Raw genomic sequence first — 10,249 nt, 5'->3', positions numbered from 1 at the left:
AACTGCTATAAAACCATAAAGATCGAACTCCAATAACCTGACAGTCAACCATGTTTCCCAATGTTCCCTCAGTAGTGCAAAGTGCATCGACCCGGTAGTTCAACTTGATTCGATTCGACAAAAACCTTGATGCACTCGGGCGGATTCCTTGGCACCCTTCTAGGAACTCTCCTCGAAGCCATCGAACAATCTCTCTCTACCTAGTTGGACAACATTGTGTTCGGAATTGATTTGACCACTACCGCCTCGTCTTCGTCCACGAAACATGATTTATGACCCGATCGATTTTTATCAATTAAGTCCCTCCCTAGTGGGTAGTGGGGTGGGTTCTGGTTCTGTCTGTATGATGAAGAATGGGAAACTTTTCAATTTGGCTGCCACATTTTAATCTTCCAATGTGGTTTGGTTTGGCTCGAAGCGCGCGCACTCTACGCTGTGGGTGCTTTATGATTTATAGAAGTTTCCTGGCGACCGAGCGGCATGCAATGGGCGCCATAAAATTGTGCATCTTTTCTGATTGGAAAGCTAGGACAACGCGGTGGTGGGATGGTTGGAGGGAGTGATAGTGTGGTACAATTGTGAAGATGCGCTGAGTTTGAGCGGTGAAAAGAGCACATAAATCACCGAAAGAGATGTTTCGATTGAGACCTCGGTCGTCGCCGGACGACAGTGTTTGGACGGTCATCGGAGGTCTTCAAATCTTAAGTGTAAATATACTGCTTTTTGTAATTACAAGATTGTTCTTCATTCAGTTCTAAAATGTTATAAAAACAGACCTTAAACTTGTTTCGGAACTTAATAAAACCGTGTTAAAACTAGGATGAATACTAAGGACACCTAAAATATGTGCTTGAAAATAAAAAAGTTACAAGGTAACATTTTGAAGATTAATTTAGCTTCGAAAAGGTTCTGGAAGTCGTGATAAACCCAAAACTTTTTTACTTTTGGTTTTATGATGGTCGTGTCTGGGAGTCTTTTGAACTTAAAAAAAATGTTATCTCGGAGAAGACAGAAAATTAAAGAAAGAAAATTGAATATAGAATAACAGGTGGTCATACTGTTTTGAAAACCAGTACTCCCACCCAATCGGATAAAACTGGTATGATTTTTTTAGAAATCGCGTAACAGCGAGTTCCCGGACATCTCCGTCCATCGATTTGGGGTTTCGAGTGATTTATTGGAGGCGGAAAATCACTGTCGCTTTCAATTTGCGGCCTTCGTCGGAATTCTACAGCGAACAGGTTCCACGTCGGGTTCCATCATGCATGCATGGTATGGTGAGACGTGTGTGATTCCTCTGGATGACGAGAGATTTCATAACCGATCAAATTCGTTCGTATTTCGAAGCCTAATTATAGGGTTGTGGTGAGAAATGCACAGGTAACGGCTTATCACTATCACTCGGGCGAACATTTATCGCGTCGTCGTCGTCAGGTTACCGGAGGAGGTGTAAACCAGATTTCAAAGCGCACTCTAACTGCGTTGAGTTGGAGAGCTGCATGCGTCTGGTATCTCCTCGTCGACCTCGTGTTGGGGCTTTGGCAATAATGCTGGTGTCTGTGTTCATGAAGTGACAACCGCGGTAGGAATTTCGAGGGGTGGAATAAATTGTTTTCGAGATTAGCGGACCCCGAGAGATCGGACGGCCACACGCGCCACATTCTCATATCTACATACGGCATAAATGGTGTGGTGGTCCAGCAGCGGCATGAAAAATGAGCCGGCTAGCCAGGACTGGGCCAAGATTGTCCCATGCGGTTGCTGATGTCTGGAAAATCAAGTCATCACGTTCGCTGGCGGTCATGACAGGGGTATGCTAATTTTTTCCTTATTGGTGATGATGTGTGGTCTCAGGTTAGAGAGAATGAATTTAAATTCGGAAGGGAATGAACCAATGGTGCTGATACTTCTGTAAACCTCAAAACATCTTTTAGAAAAAAGTTTTCATTTCATAAAATTGATGTAATTTAAAAATATTCCCACGAAACCATGCAAAACCGACATTTAATTGAAAACGCATTCAAGAGTTGTCTTCAGTTTATGTAGGACCAGTATCAGCCTTATCCCCTTTATGTTATAGATCGATCCATCCTCAGTCATAACAAATTCTAAAAGTGTTCAAAAACAAATCGGTTCTACTTACTGAAATCGCTCTGATCGTCGTGCGTCCCATTGACGGTCCCGTCGGCGAGCAGCTGTAGGTATCGGTTCTTGATGTAGAGCTGAATCTTGCGGTTCGCGCCGGTAATGTGCGACAGATTCGCCGATCGTTCGTTGCGCTCTAGATTGGACGAATCACTAGCACTAGCACCGCCACCGCCAATGCCCCCCGTCCCATTCCGATGCTGATTCTGATGTGGCTGATGATGATGAAGGTGTCGTCCTGCCGCCGCTACCCCTCGACCCCGACCGGGTGCCATTAGGGTTCCATTACCTGAGAGATAGTGCTGATGCCGGTGCGGATGGGGCGAGGAGCCGGCACTCCGGCCGACCCTCGACAGAACTGGCCACGACGGCGATCGGCTTCGGTGGTCGTCATCCACTTCGGCCGAGATGTCGGAGATGAACGCATCAGCAGCGGCAGCAGCAGCAGCATCGGTGGGATTGAATACTGATTGATTGACGGCGTTTGGGTCGTCGTCGCCGCTGCCGCGGTCGATGACCTCGTTTTGACTACGCACCGCAGGTTCACTGGTGGGGACGACGCTGCGAACTTGGGGAACTGCTGACGCCACCGGCGGTGATGACGCTGCTGGCGGGGGAGCTGTTCTGCGGAACAGAATGCTGTAAATGGTAGGGCTGTGCGTTATCTGGTTGGTGTGATAAGGTTTAGTCGTGAGCATCCCAGATGCAGTGGTTGGGCTGTCGTGGTCTATGTTATCTAACTGTATTGGGCGCACGGCAGCTACATAGTCTGCGGTTTGTTGTACATTTGATTTATTTTTATCGATCGACTGCTCAATTGAATAACCTGCGGTGTTATTTTCAGGCCGTCGTAAATTTAGCGTTGTTCGGTTTTGGTCGTCGCTTGAGCTCGCACTACTGACACGGCGGTTGTCACCGGTTTGCGTAGAGCTGCGTCGCTGTTCACTTTCGCCGGTGTCACCCCGATCGTCGTCGTAGTTCCCCACCAGAAGTACGTTCATGAAGCGACTGAGTTCGCTCACTTTGCGGCTCTTGTTGGCACTCGACTGCTGCTGATGGTGCTGGATGGGACTGGCGATGGAAACCGCGGGCACAGGGTCCGAGGGCAGGTCGATCTCTGGGACGGTTGGCAGCACGGCCGGCAGTGGTTTCGGCATCGTCGCACAGCATGGAGGCCATATCAGAATGACCAGTAGGAGGGCTCCCAGCAGGGCCAGGGCCCTCCGTCGAAGTCTTCCACTGATCATCAACAAATGGACACTTGTTGACGCCTATCCCCGAAAACTAACAAGTCGGTCTTCTCCGCAAAACAATAAATTTAAACTCCAATTTCACCCCCCTCTTCTTGGCGCCTCTTCAGGTTATCATCAACCCGGACTGCTGATGTCGATCGGGAAGCACTTGGTTTTCACGCTTACGGTAGTACGGCAGATACGTCCCCAGTCGTTGACCGCCCATGGCTCTCACTCACTCAGAATATTCAACCCGTCGTCGCCCAACTCCCGCCCTTCTCACTTCGAAAAAAAAAAACTCTCAACCAAACTATATTCTGCGACGCCGCGACGCTTTTAGCCGACTGACACCAATTCTGAGTATACACTTCCGATTCCGCCGAGGGAGCAACGCAACACTTCAGCCTGGGTTTTCACTCCCGTCGTCGTCGCCGTCGCCCATCACCTTCTGACACTGACACGAGGCAACAACATTCCTTCAAATAGATTGGGATTTTTCTTCTTCTACTTTTCCCTGACCCCTTGCAATTGCTTCTCCTCGTGGTTTAAGTAAGATCTGAGGCGAGGAAAGTTGGGCACTCTCTCACAGCACTAAGTTGGGCACTTCAAGCAACGAGATTTCGTTCCGATGCGATGTGTCGTCTGCTGTCTAGCACGAGGTTCTGGAAATAAATCAAAGGAGAAAAGTGGGGAAAAGCAGTGAGATTGCTGTTGACATGAGTTATTATTATTGGGATGGGGATAGACATACAATTTGTTTAGAATACCTTCTTAGAACTACTAAACATTATTCAGATTCAATCACATTGTAATCGTAGCTGATCTTCTCTGTTATGAAATTTAATTAGTGAAATGTACAAATGGACTGCAATGGTTGATTCTACAAACAGGTAGGAGCGTCCAACAGAGCTCCGGTTCTGAAGAGCTTCCGCAGGTCCGTCGACGATATTGACAACCAGCTAGGAGCTGTGTGCTTAGCGTGGTGTGTTTTGTTTTTCTTCTCTGAGCAATGGAGGAATAGTCTCCTCAATCGATATACGAACACCAGCTAGCACCAGAAGGAGTTTCTGACAGTGCAGCTTCCATCTGCGTGAGCCCTTACCGAGGACCCCATTCCAATCGAGGGCTCGCAACCAACCCAGTAGATCGACATCACGACAGCAATACTACCAGGATGTTCTACCCGTGGCAACTTAATTGCTGCAAGAGTCGATTTCGACCGCAGAGCACCGATATCACCTACTTCGTCGACTCCGAACCCTTGGACCACTTCTTGGATAGCGTCTGCATTAGCCATCTTCTCAGTAGCTTTAAAAATATGTAGGTGATAGCCGATGAAACGGAATTCCAACCAAACTCGTCATTGCACATCCTCTGGACAAGATTGTCCGGAGTTCTGTCCTCCTCGCATGGGCAAGCATGCAGTCACGTATTGTGCGAAAACGCGGGCACACGATCAAAACATGTACCACCGCACGGGTATTCAGCATGACCATGCTGAGGGCGACGGGTTCGATTCCCGGTCGGTCCAGGATCTTTTCGTAAAGGAAATTTCCTTGACTTCCTTGGGCATAGAGTATCTTCGTGCCTGCCACACGATATACACATGCAAAATGGTCATTGGCAGAGGAAGCTCTCAGTTAAAACTGTGGAAGTGCTCATTGAACACTAAGCTGAGAAGCAGGCTTTGTCCCAGTGAGGACGTTACGTCAAGAAAAGGAGAGGACTAGACTAGACTAGCTCAAACCGGTCATTCGGGAGAACCCGCATGACCAAAACGGTGTAGTTACTGCCGGAAGCAACCATGACCCGAAGGACTTGAGTCAGGTTGATAGTTACTTCCCCATGGCGCCTATTAACCCAACTATCTACCCTCAGGATCAACCTGCGCGTCCACCTTCCTTTGGTGGAACTGTCTCAAGCGCGCTGTCATTTAACCGTGAAGGCCAACTTGGCAGTCTTGCGTATGCGTATGCTCTATGTTCTCCCTGATAAGGATACCAATAGGCATTATACCAGTGATGACACAGAGTGCATGGTGTTACACGATACGGTACGCGTTTGCAACCCTAAGACACATAAGCCTGAGTACTTTCCAGCTTCCGTCGGTAGCATTCAGTACTTAGCGCGGTGCCCCACGCCGGGCCGCCATACTTAAGTATGGACGTAGCAACACTAGCCAGTAGCTTGCCCTTACTGGCGTACACCGCAGAGCTATTGGACATCATCCGGGACAGTGCCGCAATAGCTGTGGAGGCTCTTTTACAGACATAATCGACGTGGCTACCGAAGGTTAGCTTATCGTCGATCATCAGGCCCAAGTGTTCGACAGAGCGCTTTGACAGGATAGTGCACTCTCCTACACTGATCTCCGTCTGCTGCTCCGACTTCCGGTTATTAACAACCGTCACCTCTGTCTTGTGGTGAACCAGCTCCAGTTTCCTGGACCGCATCCACGCCTCCACAACCTTGATCGAGTGGTCGATAGTCAACTTCACTTCCTCGATCGTTTCACTGTAGACTTCGAGCGTAATGTCGTCGGCAAATCCGAAAATCTCCACTCTCACTGGGTACTCTAACCTCAACACCTCGTCGTACATGACATTCCATAACTCCGGACCCAGGATGGAACCTTGCGGGACTCCTGAGGCTATGTGAAAGCACTTCCGACCCACCTCCGTGTCGTAAACTAGTACACGGTTCTGAATGTAACTTTCGAGAATCTTGTACAGGTACTCCGGTATCCCCAGACGGAAGAGCGCATCGGCAATAGCAGATCAGCTAGCGCTATTAAACGCATTCCTTACATCCAGAGTCACTACCGCGCAAAAGCGAATTCCCCTCCTCTTAGGCTCAAGTGCTTTCTCGGCGGTTTTGTAACCGACAAGATAGAGTCTACGGTGGACCTCCCCTTCCGGAAGCCGTACTGGTTGCTCGAAAGACCATTTTCGCCCTCGGTGAACCTTGAGGATGATCTTTTCGAGCACCTTCCCCGCCGTGTCAATCAAGCATATTGGTCTATATGTCGACGGGTCTCCGGGTGGTTTCCCCACCTTTGGCAATAGTATCAGGCTCTGCCTCTTCCAAGCTTCTGGGAAAGCTCCCTCGTCCAGGCATTTCTGCATAGCTGACCTGAACATCTCGGGAGCCTCTGCAATAGCTACTTTTAAGGCCAGGTTCGGAACTCCGTCCGGACCTGGGGCCTTACCTACGCTAAGGGACTTAGCTATCCCCGCAAGATCCACATCGGTGACCCTCTCTTCATCGCCAGCCCCAGTCCCCGGCTGTCCTACGAAAGGAGGCCAAGGACTAGGATCATGACGCGGAAAAAGTCCTTCAATGAACCCCTCCAACATCTCTGGAGATTGCTCTGTAGGAGCCATCACACCTCTCGTCTTGGCCATAACGATCCTGTAGGCGTCACCCCACGGGTTCGTATTGACACTCTGACAGAGACCCTTAAAGCAGGCCTTTTTGCTTGCTTTTATCTCGGTCTTAAGCGCGGCTTTTGCAGCGGCGAACACCACCCGCCGCACGTTTCGCTCTTCCTCTGATCGTGCTCGCTGCATCCGTCGCCTAGCCCGTAGGCAAGCACCCCTTCGTCGAAGTATGATGTCTTTCATCTGCGAGGGCTTGGCCTAGGTCTAGCCACCTCTTCCTCTACCCGCAGCCCGCTGTTGTTTGTAGTCGATACTGTAGCGAACCGCCAGGTGATCGCTGTGAGTGAAGCGTTCGAACTACTTGTTAGGCCAGGACTACAAAAAGTAAAATCAATAACCGACTCCGCACCGTTCCGGCTAAAGGTATTCCTGGTACCAACATTAGAAAGGTCGACATCTAGCATGGTCAGTCTCTCTAGCAGGATCTGACCCCACTGGTTCGTAAAACGGCTTCCTTATTCCACGGCCAAAGCATTGAACTTACCTGCTGTTACAACCAGCCTTCACCCAGTCAGCACGGTCGTCATGCGGTCCAGCACTTGCGTGAGCTGCTCGATCGGCCACCGCGGAGGCGCATAACAGCTACAGAAGAAGACCCCGTTTACTTTGAAGGTTACAAAGCCCTCATAGGTAGTAGACACCAACTTCTGGACGGGATATTTACCAGTCTTCCATATCGCCACCTTTTTGCTGGATCCATCCGCGACCCAGTTGTCGTTGCCGGCGGGTACTCGGTATGGGTCCTCTATGATTGCAATATCCGTCTCCCACTCAGAAACCGCCTGACAAAGCAGTTGCTGAGCCGCATCACAGTGGTTCAGGTTCAGCTGCGTTACCTGCACTATGATTTGTTGTTCACTGCGGCTTTCTTGAAGGATGGGCACCTTGGACCACCCATCAGATGTCTGTTGTTCGAGGATTTCCCGGTACAGATCATGCAGATGGGCGGACTCGTGCAGCTTTGGGCCTTATGAACTTCAGCGCCACATCGGCTGCACAGTTTACGCCTGTCGGGGCCTTTGCAGTCCCACGACTTGCGTCCTGGTTCCAGACACCTGAAGCAAACCTCTGGTGGCTCGTGGAACGTCAGGTGACATACACACCAACCCACCTTTATACTCCCTACTTTAACGGACTTTTTAACATCCGCCACAGGTAGCTGAACCAAAGCTATCTGTGTCCCTGCTGGCCCTCTCCGTAGCTTAACGGCTGCGGCGGCCATCTGCACATCGCACTGTTGCCGCAGTGCCGTGACGAGCTCTTCCAATTCGGTGATCTCATCAATGTCCTTGACCTTCAGAGTCGCCTCATGTGTCAGAGCCCTCACCTGCACACCCTCACCAAGGACCTCTTCTGCCAGCCTCTTATAGGCGGTGCCCAAGTGCTCCTTCTGGCGCTTTAGCTCCAGGATCATCTCGCCCGAATGAGTACGTCTAATACTGCGTACGTCGGCTCCAAGACCCTCAAGCTTGGCGTCGCTTCGCTTCATCTTCAAGACGTCCGAGTACTTGGACTGTTCCGTCTTGATGACGATCGCGTCGCCTTTCTCGCGCTTGGCACCTGCCCTCTTACGCCTTGGCTTGGCGTCCTGCGCTACTACCTGCGGATTCGCCTTCTTCTTCCTCTTCCGCTCTACCTTCGTTCAAGGGGGGTCCTTCCCTTGAATTGCCCTGCTCTGTGGCTGTTGAGGGCTCACCAGCGGTCGCAACCCCTTGTTCCTATCGTTCCGGGACGGGCCAGTCTTTTCAGGCCCACCCTTCCCAGCTTTCCGGGAACCCTGGCTGGGGTCCGACCTTCCGGCATTATTACCGACTTTCGGGGTAATGATTCGCCTGGCCTTGCGGGCACCACCAGACAGCTCATCGCCTGACGGTTGCCTCACCCGCTTCTACGATTGCTTGCCCCGTTTGTCGCGAGCAGTCGCTTCTGCCTTATTCGGACTTCCTGCGAAGGAGAAGGCCTCCGTTTGGGTGAACTTCGGCACTTTCTCATTTGCAGGTTCCGCTGCTGTCGCAATCAGCAACACGAGTGCCGCGTACTCCTGCATCGTCGATCGACACCCTAAGTCGAAGCAAGGCCGTTTTCAGGTCCTTGCTTATGTTCGACTTAGTGGACGTAAAGTCGATGATTTTGCCAAGCTGCTGCACAGCCACCTCTATTGCGGACCGTCCTTTGGATTCTTGGTTGACGGCCCCCAACAACCACGCTTTTATCCAAACGAGGGATAGCAGGATCTGTATTTTTTACCCAATTTTTGCCTATGCTTTAACGTGTTATTCCCATCGTGATTGCAAATTGCTGGTTGCACAATTTTCTAACTTACTCCCACCATATTTTGTTCTTTTCCTAAGTGACCTTTCAAACTCTGTATATCGTTTGTGCACATTTTTTTAATGATATTCCGTTGAAAGTTCATGTATTTTGAAATGCACTATTGGAACCGCAAAAACCGTCAAACAAATGCTGAGAAAATAGGTTGACCAACAGGATGTAGCTTTTAAAAAGAACTAGTCATCAATAGTTATGAAATGCCAGTATTTTCTTACTGCGTCCATACTTTCTGGACCGGTCTTTAGCACGGGAAAGAATGTCCACTACGCCAGAGCCCTGCATTAACGCGGTAAGGGACAGCTTACTGTGGGGGGTGCCCAGGTACCCCACAGGCTCCGTTAAAGATCGAGCATCTTTTTCACCCCCTCGATCACTCATTCCTCGCTTGACACCTTGAATTGGGATTAGTAGTCCTATTCTTAGCCGGCGACTACACGGCTGACTCGCAAGGAGGGGGGGGGGCGTCAGGCCCCAGGACTTTCGTCCCTGCTGCCCCTACTAACGGGATGTGCCCAAACTGAACTTCACACCAAACCTTCGATTGATTCTTGATTTGGGACGGTAGCTTTCCACTAGCAGATTGAGATCACGCGAGATGTGTCAGACGGTCAAAACTCCTTTCTCAACAAAACGCCCATCACCCGGTCAAGCGCCAACATATAACGACACGCATTAAGCCCAAATAATCACCACGTTGGGCAGAGAATTAATTTACGTAGATATCCAACCATAAAAGCCCTCCCGGACCGCCAAACTTGCCAGCACAAAGTTCGACCTTACGCTTGGCACAACCCTCCATCCCCGGCCATGATTTACGACGCATCACCGAGAATTTGCAATTTTTTAACATTCCGACAAGACAACTTAATAACGCTAATGAAGCATCTGCACCGATTTTTCAATTAAACTTTCCCCGGGCGGGACTCTGATGGCATCGACACGACATATGTAGTACGGTGAGGCTGAGGAGGTCCCTCCACTGAAGATGGAAGTCACGCATGCCTGTACGGCCCATCTCAACTTGACATCATCCCCCCGAAAAGACCCAAAGCCGTGCAGATTTGGACTTTGGTTGATCTGGTCTGGTGGCGATCAATGGAA

General features: G+C 50.1%; 1 protein-coding gene across 1 annotated transcript in view; it reads right to left on the bottom strand.

Annotated features, from left to right (window-relative positions):
* Nucleotides 1-2,135: 2,135 nt before the first annotated feature.
* The window catches only part of LOC134283980 (uncharacterized), a 32,986-nt gene continuing 24,872 nt past the window's right edge, over nt 2,136-10,249 (bottom strand). Inside the window, exon 2 of the mRNA XM_062856361.1 lies at nt 2,136-4,039. Within this exon, the coding sequence (XP_062712345.1) occupies nt 2,136-3,392 (1,257 nt within the window). The 5' untranslated portion in view covers nt 3,393-4,039. The remainder of the gene's footprint in view (nt 4,040-10,249) is intronic.

Source organism: Aedes albopictus, chromosome 3, assembly GCF_035046485.1.
Source record: "Aedes albopictus strain Foshan chromosome 3, AalbF5, whole genome shotgun sequence".
NCBI lineage: Eukaryota > Metazoa > Arthropoda > Insecta > Diptera > Culicidae > Aedes > Aedes albopictus.
The sequence above is the reverse complement of the archived record's forward strand: the minus strand, read 5'-3'. Positions and strand labels throughout refer to the sequence as shown.